The 20,484-nt window shown below is 36.4% G+C and overlaps 1 protein-coding gene across 2 annotated transcripts; it reads right to left on the bottom strand.

The window, feature by feature from the left end:
- Positions 1–649: 649 nt before the first annotated feature.
- On the bottom strand, positions 650–4,280 carry LOC109151862 (pentatricopeptide repeat-containing protein At3g22690). 2 transcript variants are annotated; one of them, XR_002049294.1, is made up of 3 exons: positions 1,700–4,280; positions 1,185–1,235; positions 650–836 (listed from the first exon to the last, which is right to left on the bottom strand). XR_002049294.1 is itself a non-coding variant. In XM_019299464.1 (2 exons), exon 1 carries the CDS (start codon positions 4,259–4,261, stop codon positions 1,721–1,723), a length of 2,541 nt encoding a protein of 846 aa, XP_019155009.1. In that variant the 5' UTR covers positions 4,262–4,280; the 3' UTR covers positions 1,047–1,235; positions 1,700–1,720. The 2 variants fall into 2 exon arrangements, 1 of the variants encoding a protein (XP_019155009.1); XM_019299464.1 differs by lacking the exon at positions 650–836 and having other exon boundaries at positions 1,047–1,235.
- Positions 4,281–20,484: the final 16,204 nt, after the last annotated feature.

Genomic DNA, 20,484 nt, shown 5'->3' with positions numbered 1-20,484 from the left:
TATGAAAGTCAATCAAAGTTTATTAAAATCAATCATTTTAAAAGTTTTTAAAACTCTACAAAAGTCATGATTGAATACACCCCCTTAGATTGATCAACTTGTTCATGTATAAAATAGCCTTGTAAATTGTAATCATTCTTTTTGATACAATAAATAATAAAAATCAGTTTTTCCCTTTTCTTCAACAAAGACAATATAATGCAAGCTCCATAATTTTTATATTCTTAGTCGTAAATGCAAGTTTAAGAGGACTAAAAACAACTAAGCATCGGACATGCCCTGTGAAACTCTCATTTCCAGACAAAATTATAAAGTTAACTCTTCACTAAGAAGATCTCCAAGAGTGAGGTTTTTTTCTCAAATTTTGCAAGCCACATAGGATGGTTAAGGGATAGAAAAAATTGGGGGAAAAAAAAAAAAGATTGTCGAAGGAAAAAAATATTTATACTCTTTACGCACTAGGAATTAGCTTTTTTTTTTTTTTTTTTTTTTTTTTTTTTTTTTACTTCTCTTCCTGTGCCCCAAAAAAAAAAAAAAAAAAAAAAAAAAAAAAGAGCCATTTTTCCTGTATTATTTTTTTTTCTCTTTCTTCTCTTCTCTCTCCTCCAACTTATTACCTCTCTAATCCAACAAAGCAAAAAAAAAAAAACAAAACAAAACAAAACAAAACAAAAAATGTCAGCACGAACTTAATTCAATGGTTCAGTAAGCAGTATTTGAGAGAAGAAGCGAAGGCTCAAACCTCGGTAGCGGTAGTGTGTGGATTATGTCCAAAGTGGGCAAAGCCCTATCTGTTAAGTCATTGAGTCACCGTGATTTATATCCTTCCAAATATTCTGTCAGGCGTTGGTCAGGGATTCAACCTTTTGAGAGAATGAAAAAAAAAAAAAAAAAAAAAAAAAACTTCGTAGAGATGCTCTAAAGCCCATTAATGACCCCATCAATGAAATGATATATCCTCAAGTGATAAAACAAAACCACACGGTAAAAGGTGAAATATTGACATCTTTGACAAATAAATTTATAAATTCAACAAGAAGCTATACCAATGCTCATTAGAAATTTACAATAAAAAACAGAAGATGGCACATATGTACATTATCAAATCAGTTCTACACAGAAGATCACACATAAAATGAGAAAAGAAAGTCTGAAAAGGAGGAATAAATCATAAACTGGCTCACCTGTAAATTGCTCTCTTCCATTAGAATATCCTTCCAACATAGCACAATCACCTATAGTCAGAAGGCAATTTTGGGAAAGAAAACAGGTCAAAGCAAAACATGCTATATTTTCTGTGCTTATATATAACCACACATTCTTGCATCAAAACGTAATGGCACAAACTACTGATCAAAAACCTTGGTTAAACATAAACTTGAATGATGCAAAATCAATGACGATAAACCATGGAATCTAAGGCTGGTTATCTCAAAAGTATTATTTTGTAGGCCAAATAAAACTTTTCATGTTTTAAAGTAGCTTCCATCAACTAATGAGCAAATAGAAAAGAAAAGAGGAAACATAAATAATATAAAAACCCATAAGAGCATATATATTTTTTCTTTCCACATATAATCTTCAGTAATCAGTGGTGGCTGAATTAAAGTGGGTGGGTGGGGGGGGGGGGGGGGGGGGGGGTCGGTTTGGGGGGCATTTGATTTAAATATTTTGGGGTAAGAAAGAAATATGATTGTACCTTTAAAAAAAAATTCCAACGCTACCAATAATCTCCACAAGAGCATAGCCCTTGTCGAAAGAAGTGGAAACGGTTGTTATCACGAACAACAACATCTCGGTTGTATACTTTTGAAACAAACTTTGCAAATGAATGGCAGTCAGAACACATACGAAGGTTGTTTACAATACGTATGGGGCACCGCTGTTGCGTAGAAATGAGCCCAAAGGCCATGGCCATTTTCTCACTATGTCGACTGAGAGAGAACTCTTTTTCTTGATCATCGATATCAAGCAAAACATTAGTTAGGTCAGGAACATAACCAGCACCTCTGAGTCTAGAATACATCTCCTCTAGCATTATGTTTATTTGAGTTTTTTCCATGTGAGATTCATCAGCTGAAGTAAACTCATGAATTACACCGTTAACCTCAATTGAGCTTGAGCCAGGGCATTTCCTTATCCCTTTTTCCTTCATGGAGAGCCTCACCTTTGCAACATCACTCCACTTTCCTGCATGAGCATAAATATTCGATAGAAGCACATGGATCCCATTTTCATCGGAGGCTGGCTCACCGATCATCTCAGCTGCACGAGTTGCCATTTCATCATTTTTGTGTTTCCTACAAGCAGCTAATAGAGCCCCCCATACTGCACTATTGGGTTCAATTGGCATGTTATTGATTACATTAAGAGCTTCATCCAATAAACCAGCACGGCCAAGCAAATCAACAAGGCAGCCATAATGCACAATCTGCGGGGAGATTCCATGGATCTCCTCCATACTCCTAAAAATATTCTTTCCTTCTTCTACTAAACCCCCATGGCTGCATGCTGTCAGTACAGCAACGAACACAACTTCATCGGGTTTCACATCTTCTTGGAGCATCTCGTAGAATAGTTCAACCGCACGTTTACCATTTCCTTCCTTGGCTGTAGCTCCAATTGCAGCACTCCAAGCAGAAACATCCCTCACCTTCATCTTGTTGAACACTTCCATTGCACTAGAAATATCGCCACATCGAGCGAACATATCAAGAAGAGCTGTGCTAAGCTGAATATCGCAATTGATTTCAGTTTTCTCAACATAGCTGTAGATCCATTTTGCAAGATCAAGAGCGCCCAAGTACCCACAAGCACATGCCACACTCACCATTGTCATTTCATTTGCTTTTATCCCCTCATTCAGCATGATACGGAATAAATGAATTGCATCTTCAAACAGGCTCTCTTGCACCAAACCACCAATAATGGTGTTCCATGAAACAAGATTCTTTTCTGTCATCTGATTGAAGATTTCTTGAGCTTTCCCTACATCTCCATTTCTAACAAAGCCTGCAATCAGTGAGTTCCAAGATACCACTGTCTTGTTTGACATATGATTGAATACTCTGCAACCAAGTTCCTCCTTCCCGCATTTCATATACATATCAATAATTGCATTGCCAACAGAGTCCCAAATCTCTAACCCATTCCTCAAAGCATACCCATGGCATTGCTTCCCTAAAAAAACATCACCCACTTGTGCAGAGGTTGCAAAAGTAGCCAATAGAGTGACTCTATCAGGACGAGGTCCTTGATGTAGCATTTCATTCAAGACATCAAGCGCTTCCTTGGCAAACCCATTGTGCACATAATTTGTCAAAACTGTATTATAAAGAACCAGATTTCTATCACCATATCCCTCAAAAAGCTGTTTTGCCCTGTCACTAGCTCCACACTTCATATACATATCCACTAAAGCATTTACCACAATATTGTTGACCTTCAGCCCTGATTCTCCAATAAAAGTACACACTCTTTCCCCCAAATCTAAATCCCCTAACTTTGCACAAGCAGAAATCACACACGCCATAGTCACTAAATTAGGCATAATCCCATCCTCAATCATTTCAAAAAACAGAGTAACAGCCTCTTTGGGTTGGTTAATCCTTACATATCCATCAATCAAACTAGTCCAAGACACAACATTTCTTTCACACATTTTATCAAACACTTTGCGGCCATTATCAACCTCCCCGCATTCTCCATAGAAATGAACTAATGAGTTTGACACGAACATATTATCTCCCAAACCCATTTTCACAGCCAGTCCATGTACCTGATTCCCCTCGGAAAACCTTTCCCCTTTTACACAAGTACCCAAAACAAAGGGAAACGTATAGCTATCAGCTCCAACCCCTTGACTAACCATTTCTACGAAAACCAAAATAGCTTCATCTATGAGCCCAGACGAAGAATAACCTTTTATCAAAGAATTAAATATATAAGCATTTATACTATTGGATTCAACATTATTCAAAATCTTAAAGGCTATACGTGCGTATTCTAAACTTTCAATAGTGCCCACTTCAGAGTACTTAGATATAAGCCTAGTTAGCTCAGTGGGGTTGTCAGAAAGACCTCGTTTTGTCATATGGGCGTGAAATTGTTTAATTTCGTTGAAATTTTTGCAAGATTTGAGTGACCCAATTCTGGAATTGCATCTCCTGGCACTTGGTGCTGGCTGGTTCTGGGGGCTTAGTAGGTGAGTAGCATTTGATAGTGGGATGGAGAGGGGAGAAGAAATGGTGGCAATGGCCATGGTAATTTCGGTTTCCTCCGGGGTGTGTCATTTCGGTAGTGGTAATACTTAAAGAGTTGAGATTTGTGTGTGGGGTCAGGGGCGTGGGAGAGGGGTAAACAAATGTGTTATGATATGTGTATTCTCAAATTTACTCTCTAATAAGACGTTATGCCATGGAACCGTGTTCACCATTCATGGTGAACACGGTTCCAACGGTGTTAGTGCACCGTTATCTCTTCTTTTTTTTTTTTTTATGAGATTATGAATTTTCTGTTATGAGATTATGAATTTTCAGTTATGAGATTATGAATTTTCTGTTATGCGATTATGAATTTTCTGTTATGAGATTATGAATTTTCATTACATTCATAATTTCGGAGTTTCGGACATTCATAAATTATGAATTCATGCATGCACATTCACTTTGGAACCATGCCTACATATTCCCGTCCGAAATCATGGACATTCATAAATTATGAATCCATGCCTGCACATTCACTTTGGAACCATGCCTACACATTCACTTTGGAACCATGAGATTATGAATTTTCTGTTATAAGATTATGAATTTTCTGTTATGAGATTATGAATTTTCAGTTGTGAGATTATGAATTTTCTGTTATGCGATTATGAATTTTCTGTTATGCGATTATGAATTTTCTGTTATGCGATTATGAATTTTCATAAAATTCATAATTTCATAACAGAAAATTCATAATTTGATCAGTAACGCGCCGTTAACTCCACATCCGCGATTTTTTTTTTTGCCTAAAAACGACGTCGTTTTGACTTGTGTTCACCATTCTCGGTGAACACGATTCCACGGCATAATTTGCGCTCTCTAATGTGGCGGGCTTGATAAATTATTTTTGTTACGTGGGTCCCTGTAAAAGTGTCTACATCAATATTTTAAGTGTGAGAGTAAAAGTTGAGAGTAGATAATGAGAGTACATGTAGTATTTTTCGTAAACAAATAGAGATCTAATTACTAAAGATCACATATAGAGAGAATTACAAATAAAGGTAGGAGTTTCATGGAACTAGTCCTCAGGTTCTGCATTAGAAATAGAGTCCGTAGTTAGCATTTGCAGAGCGTTTGACAAATGAGATCGTTACATTGTCAAGTTGACGTAGTAAATCTTTAATGTAGTAAATCTTTAACATCTAAGATAACAAGATCAAATGATGAAGCTTGGCTCTCAGAGTTGAGGGACTAGACAATAGTAAGAGCGTCTAATTCTACTTGAACATTGCTAAAGTTTGGACATTTGAGCAGCCTCACGAATAGCCAAGAGCATCCGCTTCTTTGGGGGGACAGTAGCCAACCTTAGCGGCATTGGATGCTGCTACAAAGTTTCCTTGATCATTACGAAAAACCCATCCAAATCCCAATTTACCATTGGTCGTGTCAATCGCTACATCGATGTTGAGCTTCATAAAGCCACCTTGAGGTGTTTTTTTTTTTTTTTTTATACCTTTTTCAATTGTCCTAACACTGTCGGCTTGATGTGAGTTCAAAACATTAACTTGGCTCCACTCATGAGGGATAGATTTGGTTTTATCCACAATGTTTTTTCCAGTTGAAGCGTGATTTTTCCAAATTTTGTCATTTCTAGCTAACCACAGGTTCCAGCAAATCATGACGAAGCAACACACTTGGTCATTTTGGAGTTGGCGAATCACTTTCATAAACCACTTTATTGCGTTCTAATTTGTGAAGTATTGATCCTATTACTGAAGTAGGACCAGGCCTCCTTTGCAATTATGCAATCAGCAAGGATATGAACTATATTTTCTTCAGCTTCATTGCATATTTGACATAATATTGGACAATCCACCTTCTAGCACGCAGGAGGTCTGCATTAGGCATGCAGTTTATACGGACTTTCCAAATGAAGAGTTTTGCTCTTGGAGGAATCCATAGGTTCCATATGAATCCCCGTTTAGTTTTATTGATCTTTGGCAGCTCCCCCATGATTGCTTTATAACAACTTTTAATTGAGAAAATGTCTTTTTTTTTTCTCCTTTGCCTAAATCAATCTATATCTCTTGCCTTGTACAGATAATGGAATGCTTAGAATAAGATTCGCATCCCTGTGATGAAAGATATCATTGATGACCTCTGCCTCCCAAACTTTGGTATGAGGATTGATTAGGGATGAGACATTATCATTTTCAAGCAGAGGAAAAGGAGTTGTAATGATCATAGGATTAATCTTATTTAGTAACCACTGATCATTACAGATTTTGATGATGTTTCCATCTCCAACTCTCTATCTAGTGCTCTTGCAGATAATCTCTTGAGTTTCTGCCAAACTACTCTAAATGAAGGAAGGATTGTGACCTTTTTCAGCTTCAATGGAAGAAGATTTGGGGAAGTATCTATGCTTGAACACCCTGGCAGCTAAAGATGATGGATTATCAATGAGCCTCCAAGCCTATTTACACAAAAGAGTCAAATTAAATTCACTGAGGCTTCTAAAACCTAATCCACCGCATTGTTTTGGAACACACAGAGATAACCAACTCTTCCAACGAATCCCCCCTTTCCCTCCATCATCTCCCTTCCACCAATATGCATTCATTACCCTCTCAATTTCCCCTACAAGGTTTTTTGGAAAAAGGAACACGTTCATAGCATAGATAGGAATTGCATCGATGACATTTTTCAATAAAATTTCTCTCCCTGCTCTTAAAAGAATTTTATGACCCCAACTTTGCATTATACTCACAATTTTATTTTGTTTATGAAGCCTAAAATTTCCTTTTTGTGTCTACCCACAAGAGAGGGCAACCCCAAATAAGTCTCACTAATTCCTTCCCTTCTCACACCCAAGATATTGTCAATGATAGCACTAGGGCCGTTCCAATAAAAATTGGGGTCATGTGCAATATCTTAATTTGAACCCATTTTTTCAAGTAATTTCTATATATAATAATAGTTGTTCAAAAAGTTGTGTCAAAAATTCAAAATATAAATATTGTATAAAAAATACATCTAAAATTTCATTTAAAAAGTGACATACGACGTGCACACTTAGACGCAAAATCATCCACCAAACTTTTGATATCAACTTCTCCCAAAATCTCATATTCAATAGAGATTAAAGCTAATACATTGAGTCTCTCTTGCAACATACTTGATTGTAAGTAAGATTTCACAATTTCAACTTTGAAAAACTTCTTTCTGAAGAGGCAACAGTAATTGGGATAGTCAATAATATTCGATATGCAATAGTAGCAGTTGGAAAACAACCCATCTGTTTCAATGAATTCAATATACTCACTACACCTATATTTTCTTTCGATAAAATCTCTCTAAGTAATTTTAGCTCAATATACAATTCATTTCTGTCAATATCACCACACTGTTCATCTCTCTTAAAAGCTGCTTCTAAACAAATGCAACAAGACTTCAAACCGTATCAGCCATCGATTGTAACTTGTGAGAACTAAACAAAAAATCAAAAGTTCCTTCATATACTTCATATTTCTCAAACCTCTTGGTCAATGAAATAATAGCTTGATCTACAATGTATAGAAAAATAATGAACCCTAAAATATTCTTCTGGTGATAATGAAGTATCATGAGCACTCTCATCAAATTGTATTTTTCTACGAATTTTTCGCTTTTGAGGAAACACTGGCTCAATTTCTAATTCAGTGGCAATTTCCTTTGCAATATCCATGGTAGTACAAAAAACAATTTTTCTATAATTATTGAAGAAAGAAACTAACCCTTTAATTTGATTAATAGCAACATCAAGAAACATATCCTTTGTTTGTAATTGCTTACTAACTAAATTAACCGCATATAAGATTTCAAACCAAATGATTGTGTCTAGCAAAAAGTCAAAGTTACTAAGTTCATTTATAGCTAAAGATCTTGCCTCACTTTTAATTTTCAAATCACTATCTATTTCTGCCACTTGAAAGTAGGGTTTCTCGAACATCACTGACTTGATATCTAATTCCTTTAACACTTTCCACACGACTTTCCCATCGAGTAGATGACAATGGCGTAAGAGTTAGATTTGTTACATTAGTTTTCAATATATGTCACCTCTTTGTGGAATTAGCAAATATTGTATAAATACGTTGCACTACTCCAAAGAAATCTCTTGCTTTGTCACAACTATTTGCAATGTCACACAAAGTCAAGTTAATACTATAACTACCACAAGGAGTATAAAATTCTCTACGATTTATATCCAAGAGTCTTTTTTTGTACACCTTGATGTCTCCCTCTCATATTTGACCCATTGTCATAACCTTGTCCCCTTACGTTATCTATATCAAGATCAAGTGATATCAACACATTTTGTAATACTTCAAAAAGACCTTGGCCAGTAGTGTCGTTCACAACCAAGAATTCAAAGAAGAACGTAACTCTTCTATTTTAATTGGATATGTTGATATATCCACACATCTTATAAAGTCAAAGACATTTGTTCTTGGTGATTGACATCAGGAGTACAATCTAATATCACTGAAAAATATTTTGCTTCTTTGATTTTTTGATTACCTTTGTTTTAACTGCAGTCTTATGACCAAGATAATGATGATGAATATCATGATTTCTAGCACGTAAAACATGCTCTTGAATGATAGGATCAAACTCAGCCAGCATTTCAATTAGGCCCAAAAAAATTCTCATTGTTATTCTTATACAACTTCTCATTTGTTCTATGAAATGCCAAGGTATTTTTAGCAAGATACTTCACAGCTGCAATAATCCTAAATAGTACTTTCCTCCAATATTCTTTTTCTTTCAAAAGTTGTTCTTGAGCCACTTTATCAATTGTCTCATTTTTTTTGTAATCTAAGATGCAACACCATCCAAGTTGTCATATTAGTTATATGATCTACACTCGTTTCATGCTCTTTAAGTCTAACACCAAGATGTGTCCATTCCCTAAAACCTTCATTGACCAAATCACCTTTTCCTATACTGTTTTTAAAAATTTTGCAAAAACAAAAATAAAACACCTTGTCAAGTTCTTTTGAATATATAAGCCAATCTCGATCATAGTTCTCTCCATTTGGCAAATACCTTTGTGTAAAATGCTGATGAAAATATTCTAGAGAATTTATCTTTAGGACCTTTATTTATTGATAAATCTCTTTTAAGACCATCTTTCACAATAATATCTATTAATTTAGAATTAAGGGCATCCCAATTTCTTGGATCATATATGTCAAATAAAAGCGAATCATTTGGTTTATCACTGTGACCAACATCATCTAAACAACTATCAACATTCTTATTATTTTCATTATCACAGTGATACCTATCATCGTTGTGCACATTATCATTTAAATTTTTTTCCAATCTCACAATCATCTTGATCTTCTATATGAAGATTAACATCTATCATTTTTTTCCTTGGCATCATCTTTTTGCTCATCTATTTGAGTTTTTTTTTTTTTTTTTTTTTTTTTTTTTTTTTTTTTTTTTTTTGTAATGGTTTTTTCAAGAGCTCCCTTTTGAGATTGAGTTAGTTGTTCAATTCTTATTTTCTTTTTACGCTTCTCAAACCCAGATGAAGATTTTCTAGAAGACAAAATCCTAAGGAAAAAAATTTATTTAGAAACTCTATGAATAAATAATTAATCAAGAAATGAATTCTTGAATATATTATTCTGAAATCATAATTATTAAGTCATGTAAATAAAATAATAAACAAGAATTGTGGAACAATACGTAATTTTAATTACCTATCAAGAGAATTGAATAACTTAAGAGTTTGTATGATTAAAAAAAAAAGAATTGAAAAATTAGTAGCACATGAGTTGAATATATCGTCTTTGCGTCAATTCACTAAATTGCGCTGCATGGGAAGCGTCAAACAACAAAGAATAAAACCAAATTGTGTGCTGCCTGCAAACTTGCAAAAAATACAATTGAGAATTCCCAAATTTGAAGTACATAATCTAGTTCAAATACACAAACACTCAAATTAAATATTTAAATATTTGAATTAGTTCAAATACCTAGAACTCACAAATAGCAGTCTCAAATACTCAAATTAAAAGTTCAAATACCTAAGCAGTAGGTAATTTGTTGTAGTCTCTGGTGAGTCTCGTCTGTCACTCTGTTTGTCGTACGCTAGATTAGGGTCATAGGTTTGTCGACTTTGTTCGAAGTCTTCGAACGCTGAATTGCTGATGCCCGATATATATACTATATACTCTTTTAAAAAAAAATTAAGGGGCCCTGGGCAGACTTGCCCAGGGCCGGCCATAGCACGTGCAACATCTCTCACATTTTTGTTAAAGGTTAGCACATATTTATCCAGATTAATAACTTGGCCAGAGGCAGCAAGGTAGGCATCTAGAATAGCCTTAAAGGTTTTGGCCTCGGTTGGGTTTGCTTTGTAGAAGAAGAAGAAGTCATCCGTGAAAAGAAGATGAGTGATTAGGTGCACTTCTCGCTATTAGTAAAACAAAAATTAGGCCATCAGGAGAAGTTTTCCCAAAAAAAAACAAAAAACTAGGCCATCAGTTTTTGTGTAAGTTAAAACCTCCCAAAAAAGCTTTGGTGATGATGCTCTAATTTATTACTCATTTTACTTAATTTAGTCCTAAATGATTTTTTTTTTTTTTTTAAATTGAGTCATTGACTTTGCCGTTTTTACCAAATTGAGTTCTATATTAGCATATATGCTGCTCAGATGTTAAGTGGAGTGTAATTTCTATAATTTGGTATTCCTCTTATATTATACAACATGTTCCTCTATTCAATCTAAATCCAATACCAAGCAATATACACAACTCCTTCTAGCATAGAAAACATGAGGAGTGCAATTATTATATGAAGGTCAAAAAAATTCGTGATAGTATCAATTGACTATTTTACAAAATGGGTTGAGACCGAGTGCCTAGTAATAATCACATTGTAGCAGTGAGAGTGATTTGTATGACGAAGCATAGTCTTTTGGTCCAGAGTCCTAGTCCCCCTCATCACTGATAACAAAAGGTACGTAGTTTGAGAGCCAGTTTTATAAGGATTTCTTACCAACAATTGGGAGAAAGGGAACTTGAGTGACCGTGGCATACCCTAGGGTAGCAACTAGGTCAAAAACACAAATAGGATTATCCTTGATGGGTTGGAGAAGAAGTTGCATAGTTTAGGCCTTTAAGGCAAAACTAGTTGGAAGAGTTTATGTACATTTTGTGGACATACTGAACAATCCTCTAAAAGGTTAATTACCCAAAGAGATGACCATGGTCTCACTAAGAATCAATCTTGTAGACATACTGAACAATCCTCCAAAAGTCATTAGGAGAAAACTAAGAATCAATCTTAGTCTTACATTTGAAAAAATCGAACAGATCATATCAGATTTTTAAAAAAATGTGATGTTATTTTCGTAATTATTACCAACTTTACTATGCAAACTTAAACACTAAAATATACACTTCTCATATATATATATATATATATATATATATATATATATATGAGAAGTGTATATTTTGAATGCTACTGACTCTATTACATTGTAGTATATGTTCAAACATACTTTCTCAACCTAATGAAACACAAAGAGTCAACAATGCCTCCACTGAGACTCGATCTCAGGACCTCCCACATGAGAGAGGTCACTACATGTCATCTCAACACAAGGTGTTTGGCTAGGAATACATATTTAATTGTTACATAATGCATATTTAGTATTAACAAAATTGATGCACATTTAGTATTAAAACATAACATTGCACTTAAAAATGCAAAAGTGCATTGCACTTAGGGTTTAGATTTTAGAGTTTATGACTGAGTTTTTTGTTTGATTTAGTTTAGTGTTCACTTTTTTACTACTTAGGATTTAACATTCAAGATTTAGATTTAAAATTTAGTATTTTTTCATTGATTTTATATTTTTTTCTAGGAATGCATATTTAAGTGTTCAAGTTTAGAAAGTGAATTTGACGATAATTATGAAAATGCCACTATGTTATTTTAATCTGATCTAATTTGCCTGATTTTTACAAATGTAAGGCTGAGATTGATTCTTAGTTTTATCCTAGGGGTGTGTTATCATGGGATCTTAAGAATATGTGTGTGTGTGTGTGTGCAAATTCGGTCATGTTCTCTCGTGCGGTCATGTAGAAATATCAAAACTATAGGATGAGATCAAATCAAACGGATGGAAATTAATGAAAAGAATAAAAAAAAAAAAAGTGGTGGCGATTTTGTAATTTTGTCGACCATGTATGTTTCGCTAGTGCATTAAGTGCTATTGTGTGGTGCACTTATCAATTCATTTTGGGAAATATAATAAATCCTGAATAGTTCTTATTACTTAATTGTAAAATACAAGCCCTAATTTATACAAAAAAAGGAAGACTTATTATAATGAAGAAAATTCAATAATCTAGGAAAGTAAATAAAAAGGATAACTAAACTAGGGAATAATTTATCTCTAATTACATATCCTAAAACATATGCATATCAATTCTAACATTTGCACACTCCCCTCATGCTGAGTTGTATATATTATACAAGCCCAACTTGAAATTGGACTATTCAAAGCTTGTTCTGGATAGAGCATTCGTAAGGATTTCAACAATTTGTTTCTTTGTAGGAATGTAGTTAAGTTTAATGATGCTTGAATTCACCTTCTCGTAAATGAAGTGTCTATCTATTTTAATGTGTTTTGCTCTATCATGATGAACTGAGTTCTTGACAATATTGATGGCAACTTTATTATAACTGTATATTTTGAAAGATGCGGGAACCTTAATTTTCAACTCATTCAACAACCTTTTAATCCACACCCCCTCACATATACCTAATGCTAGTGCATAATATTTTGATTCTGCACTGCTCCGAGAGACCATTGATTTTTTTTCTACGTCAAGTGACTAGCTTTCTCCATAGCATAGAGGCTTTCTCTTACGCACGGGGGGAGGGGGGTGGTGCAAATCAAATCTCAAAATGATTCTGAAAATGCTTGGCACGAATGCCAACTCTTTGTAAATATTTTTAGCTACTGCCGAGTAGTAACCAAATCGTGGCTTGTACTACTCGGTTGGAGGACTAACCATTTTGTCAAATAGGTTTGACTGAATGGTAGTCTATGACTCTTCCTCTCGGGTACCACTCGGGTTAGCGATCGTTATGGCAGTGTTAATTCTTATCAATTACGGAATAAATTTCATATTAATTCTAATTTTGAATTATAGAATTAATTCTCAACGTTAATGGTCAGCTATTACAGAGGTTACAATGACTGATTTATTACCAGTTTTAATGCCATGATTAAATGTTATTTAATTCTCCAACTCTTATATAAGTCGTGGTTGAGCAGCAGATTTTACGTACAGAAAAATCCGCTTTCTCCTCTCAAAAATTCTGCACTTCCTTCTTCTTAAACCTCCTGTGTTCATCCCACGCTCTTGTTCGCCGGGTTCTAAGTTTGAGTGCTCATAACTTAGAATCGTAGTACGTTTTATTCTGGGAAACCCAAGCTTCAACGCTCGTAGCACTCGTGACACCCGAAATTTATTCTAATTCCAAAAACAACTCCTACGAATATTTTCCTAAGTAGAAGGCTAATTCTTCATTAAAAAGTCCAATCCTTCTATTTCTAATAATTCTAGCCTACTACTTTCTCTTGACCCAATTCTCTTATTTAAAATGTCCTAGCCTAATAAATTCTTTGAGCCCAAATATTTCTAAGTCCTATGTGTATAAATATATATAGTTGGATCCTAGATGTGGATTTTGCTATATAAATACTCCTTGTATAGAATATTTTAATTCTCCTAAGTCCAAGTCCATATAAATATTATTATACTTATACAAACCCACCCATATAATAAAGCCCATGAACCAAGTCTTACACTCCTTATTATATACACTTGAATACATATACATATTACTCCTTATCTAAAGACTATTTACCCTAGATATTTCCCTACACACTCACTCTTCTTTCTCTCTTGTCTCTCATGCCATTTCCCTTCCCCAAGACTACAAAAATCATCTTCCATTTTCTTACTCTAGAGTACAAGTCAAGATTCTACCTTTCTACCTTACAAAGCTTAGGAATGGTAAGATCAACTTCCTACACCTTTTTATATTCAAGATCTCTTCATCTTTCTAAAATCTTTATCTTCTTTATGTGTTGGTTTTGGGGTTTTAAAGAAGATCATGTAGTTGGTGACTTGCTAGGAGGAGCTTGGTTTGATTTTGCTAGCTAAGAAGGTAACCCTATATCCATGAAAACTATTTTAACTCCAATATTGTGTATTCTTGATGTTCTTGAGGAATATGAGCATAATCTTGTGTTTATGCTTGTTTTAGAGCTTGTATGTTACGTGTATACTTGATTTGATGTGTCATTTCTTCATTTCCAAGCTATAATTGTTGTTGGCTTCATTTTGGTTGAGTTTTGTTGAGTTTGGAGTTGATTCTTGCATTATGGAAAATTTCCCGAAACCCTACTGGTTTCTATAGGTTTTTGGCCTTACGGGGGTACCCGACGTGTCTAGGCACACCCGTCGGATCCACCCGCAAGGTGGTTGCAGGTGTGTGTGGCGAGGGCTGAAGGACCCGCCACCTCCACCGTGTTGTTCACACGGGGGAACATGGTGGGACCTTTGACCCCCGCCAGTACCACTCGCTGGTTGTATGCTGTTTGGCTTCTTGGATTGTTTTGTTGTATCCCGTACACTTGTGAGTATTTGTTGATGTTACGTAAGTCTAGAGAGGTGTATTATGAGCCTATTGATTAGGATTTGAGTCTTGATTCGTTGTAAAGATCCAATCTTTATATCCGTTGAATTCTATGTTGAGAATCGTTCGTATTTCCTTCGTGAGAATCCTTGTGATTATTCTATTGACTCTTATGGTAGTATTGTTGTTCATTTGATGCTAGTATGAGATCTTTTGGTACCCTTTGCTTGATTCTTGGTTGAATCGTTGAGTTGAGCTTATCTATTCGTTGTAACCTTTCGTTGGAATCCTTTTGATATCGAGCTATTGCTTTTGGATTATCTCTTTCTTGAAATCCGTTGATATTGAGCTATCGTTGTGAGCTTATATCCTTGTTGTATCTTATCTTTGGAATTCCTTGATCTTGAGCTATTGATTGAGATTATTCATTGTTGAATATCTTTCTTAATTGTGGAATCTATTTCATTGTCTTTGCTTTGTGAGATTCCTTTGTTGAATTGTATCCTTGTTGAGATCGTTATGCTGGCACAGTGGACAATGTGAGGATCTTATTTGATTGATATGAGATTGAGAATTGAATTGCGAGCAACTTGGTACAAACGTATTGTAACACCCCGTGTTACGGCCTCTGCATCCGGACTAATCGTGGAATTAATTCCGTTAACATATAATTAAAAAGGATTTAATTAGACTAGCATTCCATTAATTCATTAGTATGGTCCACAATGGATCATGGACTCTATCCTTAATCAAGTCTTTAATTCTATTAAGAATAGGGAAATTGGGCCTTTACTATTCAGATTCTAGTTAGGACTCCTGAATCGATATATAGGGGATTAGAAAGCATTTAGAAACCCTACCACAATTAATTCTACCACGCGAGACACTCCCCGAGGAAACCTAGCAAAGGAATTTCCCACCAACGAACTTAGAGGAATCCATTAGAGGGAGATCTTAGAGAAGAACCTTAGTAGCCAAGGATATTGATTAGGGCTAAAGAGGTAACCCATGTCTTACAAAGCCTATTTCCTTGCTATATCTTATTCATTGGCTCCTTAGATGTGTGATTCTGTGATCGAGTCTTGATAGAGCCCTGCCTAGGGTTATGATTGTGCTTATTTGATAATCTTGATGATCTTGATATTGTGAATGATTATATGTGTGATCTTGTATTTAATTATGTCTAGAGCTTGTCCCTAGGGTTTATATCGTGAATCTCGTGTTGTGATATTCTTGGTGTTATTGGGTGGGTTTATGCATGCTCGGGTGTTGAGTCTAGCATATGACTTGTCTTTAGGGTTTTGCATATAGATTTCTTGATGTTCTTGAGGTTCCGAATGCTCCTGAACCGTTATGTGGTTGATGTCGAGTCTTGGCATGTTTAGGAATCATGTTAGAACGTATTTGGAATGATTCTTGGTTTAATCTTCGTTAATTGAATCCGTGACATTGTCATTGCGTGTCAGAATGTGTTTGGACATGGTTTTGGGTTCCCAAACCGGATTTTTTACCCTCGTACCAGTGGGGGGTAGGTGGGGGGGACGAGTCCCCACCACCTACCCGCTGCCCCGTTGCCCTCTTTCCAGTGGGCAGGCGACTGCCCGCCGAGCACCCGCTGGAAGTTGAGACGACCACCCGCCACCCACCCGCTGAAAATTAGTGGTGGGTCGTGATGTTTTCCCCATTTGATGTTTTCCCGTATTCCGTGGTATCCCGTTGTACCCCGTTTGTCGTGTATGAGTCTCGTTTGATGTTTTGAATACCGTTCTAGGAATTTATGTGTAGTATGTATCATTGTTATCATGTCTTGATTGTTATTGATTGATTATGTGTTGATTGATTGAATGATGATGGGTATCGTGGTCATTGCGCAATGATCGGTGTGACTAATGATGATGAGATTGTGATTGGTGGAAATGAATTATTGGCGAAAAGCACTACGAGTGCTCGGTTATCGTGCTAAAGGCAGGGACCACCCCTTAGACGAGCTGGCTAAAGGCCTGGGTCAAGGTATAAGCGTCGCGGTGTCATGTTAGAGCTATATGCGCTAACCCCTTGGTATTGGTACTAGAGGTACGGACCATGCGAATGACACTTCGGTGCTACCATGTTGGTGGACTTGGTGGTTACGGAGTGGGCCATGTAGTTGCTCCGGAGGAATAAGGAGGAGGTATAAGGCCGGGTGGCCTGGAGGTACAGGTTGGAACTGAAATAAGGATGGAGTGGAGTGAAAAGGTTGGAAGATGGATTGTGTAACTCGATGATTACTTGCTAATAGATTGTCCTTGAATTCCTTTGTTGTTTCTATTTGCTATTCATAAGCTTATCTGTCTATTATGTTTTGTATCGTGTTCTTAGTACGCATGCTAGTCTTTATTATTGTTCTATGGTGTCAAGCCTGTTGTGGTGTCTCGAGTCTTGATCTTGGCTTTAAAGCTAGAGTTCTTTAGGATTATATATGTATTCCAGTTTCAAAATGATTTTCTTATATCTACCTATATTGTACTTAACGCGTTGGAGTGGGTTACCAGCATTATTCATTGACGGTTGCTACGATGTGTTTTTCAGGTAATGAGCATTAGCTGAGGAGCGCGCTAGATGGACTCGTAGTCTTAGTCTAGTTAGTCCTAGCCGTAGTGGTTGGCCTGCGTGCCATGGGTTATAACTGATTGTTGACCGGTGGATTTTACTTGGATAGTCTTAGCCTGTGCACCTAGGTTCTCAAATCTAGGTGTGGCATAACACCCCGATTCACATGGATAGTCTATGCTCTATTTGGATTATTATTATTAGTTTGCCTTTATTTTATAAGTCTTTAAATGATTTAAAAATTAGGGGTGTTACACGTATCCTGGGTTGTCAGATCTAATTCTACTTATTGGGATTGGAGATCCCAATAAGGGTGTATACACTTAAGGAATTAGAACTGCCTCCATTTGATTACAGTCATTGACTCCGCGTGATATTGAGGTTGTGTCCTTGAGTGGACTTGAGCCGTCTGGGAGCCCTCCACACTGATCCACTAGTATTAGAGTCACTGAGGTTGACTCCGCGATATTTGGATAGTTGATTGTCCCTATGAGGACTTGGAATTGGAATTGATATTGATATTAATTGCTTGACTATGGTAAGAATTGAACTATACTTGAATGTTGTGATTGATCTATTTCTCTTATTGTTCATGATCTATGTTGTTATCTCTCTTTGAGTTGGTCTCATTATTGATATCTTCATCGTATATTGTCGTGTCATTGAGTATATCTCTCATGTTGGTCTTGATTGGACTCCGTTCTCTATCATTTATTGAACTAGAATTGACTAGTGAAATATACTTATATATTCCCAAGTCTCAAAACCTATGTGAAGTATGAAATGTATATCTATGTATCTTTACACATTGGAGTGGGGTTACTTAGCATCTATCGCCAATTCTTTTAATGACTTCAGGTATGGAGTAGAGATCCCCTTTCGAGCACGCTTAGCTGGATGTCTAGCTTCCTTGCTTTAGCTAGTTTTATGTTCTACTATTTTGACTACTAGTTTCGTTGGGATGTAGTTTAAACCTTTGTTATTGATGTTATACTTTGGATTTGTTTTAGTTTTGTCCTGTGCACTTAGGCTTGTAGTCCTAAGTGTGGCGTAACACCGTGACTGGGACTTTGATGCTTCCGCAGTTTTATTCAAACTTAGACTGTATTTACCTATTCTCGTGAAGTTTAATGTTTAGTATTGTGCTTAGAATTGTGGGGTGTTACAGCACCTTTGGGAGGCAGCAAATAAGGTTTTAAGGATAGAGTGCAACTCGAATCATACTAAAAGCCTACCCAAAAATCTCTTTCGTCCTTGTGGTTGTTTATCCCATAAATTTCCAAGAAAATAATAATACTTTGTTTATCAGTCAACTCTCCAACTCAACTAGAATCCGTGTAGACATTTAGGTATTGGTTGTCATGTTTAATGAAGTGCAACCTAAAACTTGGTGTCATTTTGAGGTACCTTAGAATACGATAAATAGCTTCCAAATGTTCCTCATTAGGGATGTTCATATGTTGACTTACAACATTAACATAAAAGGCAATATCAAGTCTGGTATGAGAGAGATAGATTACTTTTCCTACTAATCTTTGATAACTCCCTCTTTGATCTCTACTGTAATTGGTTCACCACTATGGTTTATTTTTAACTTAGGTTCCATTGGAGTATCTATTGGCTTACTCCCAAGCATTCTAATTTCACTTAGAAGATCTAAGATGTATTTTCGTTGAGATATAACAATCCATTCCTTAGATCAAGTTACCTCCATCCTAATAAAGTATTTGAGGAATCCTAGATCTTTAATCTCAAATTCTAATGCAAGAAATCTCACCTAAATCATCTCCCGTTAGGATTATGTCATCCATATAGACTGATAATTGTCAGCTTTCTTGTTGAAGAGATTTTCAAAAAGCAAGGTATGATTAGCCTGGCACTTAGTGCATCCAATTTTTACAATTGAATTTGCAAACCTATCAAACCCAAGGTGATTGTTTCAATCCATGGAGAGATTTTGTAGTTTGCATACCAGTTGTCCACTGGAGTGAGCCCAACTAATATAAAGGCCAATCACAATTGAGTGAGCCCCTTGGCAACCAACCGAGCCTTGAATCTATTAATACTTCCATCTTGATTGCACTTGATAGTGAACATCCACTTACATCTGATTGCATGTTTCCTTGAGGAAACTCAATAAGAACCCATGTGCCATTTTTTTTCAAGAGTATTGATTTCCTCATCGATAACAACCTTTCATTTGGGATCTCTTAGTGCCTCGTATATGCTTGTGGAAACGCGCCAGTTCGAGGAATCGCTTGTGGTATTCCATGACGGTGGATGTCCCTTGTTTCAGATGGAGGAACTCTTCGTACATGGATGCTTTCACGTGTGTTGGGTAGAATCGTTCTCGTAGTCGTGTTTTGAGGTTTTCCCAGTTGAACCCTGGTTCTTGTTGGTAAGCGGGACCCTCGTGGATCCACCAAAGATCGGCCTCGTGTCCGAAGTAGAACGAGGCTATCTCTACGCGACGTTCTTCTGGGCATTCCACTAACCCGAGTATCTTGTCGAGGGCCCGGATCCATTCCTCCAGGATCACGGGGTCCTCTTCTCCTGAGAACGTGGGCGGTCGATGGTTTGAAACTTGTCGGGCGACATCTGAGTTCGCGTTTGATGGAGGAGGCGGGGGCCTGTTGTTGCGAAGAGCTACGTCGCTTAGTGCCTGGGCGACTTGCGTTAGTTGTTGCAGTGTTTGGGTCAGGGGGTCGTGTGTGGTGGGTTCCGGAGTCCTCGATTGTCTTCTGTTGGGTGCAATGCTGTCGTTTTTCTGAGTCAATGTTTTATAAGAACATTAAATTAGAGCTTGGCGTCTTTCTTTGACGTGATAAGCGGAGGAAGGTTTTCTTTAGACAAGGAAGGAATGAAGTGAGGGGGTTTATGTGTAGGTTTCACAATCTCACCGCGCGTCCTAAAATTCCCGCGTCCTATGTTCCTAAATACCTAGAGTTCAAGCCTAATGTCCTAAAGT

Source organism: Ipomoea nil, unplaced genomic scaffold, assembly GCF_001879475.1.
Source record: "Ipomoea nil cultivar Tokyo-kokei standard unplaced genomic scaffold, Asagao_1.1 scaffold2297, whole genome shotgun sequence".
NCBI lineage: Eukaryota > Viridiplantae > Streptophyta > Magnoliopsida > Solanales > Convolvulaceae > Ipomoea > Ipomoea nil.
This window is presented reverse-complemented; position numbering and strand designations above follow the sequence as displayed.

What these genes read in the sequence shown, in the direction of transcription:
- LOC109151862 (XM_019299464.1), bottom strand. Translation starts at nt 4,261, where the DNA reads ATGGCCATTGCCACCATTTCTTCTCCCCTCTCCATCCCACTATCAAAT.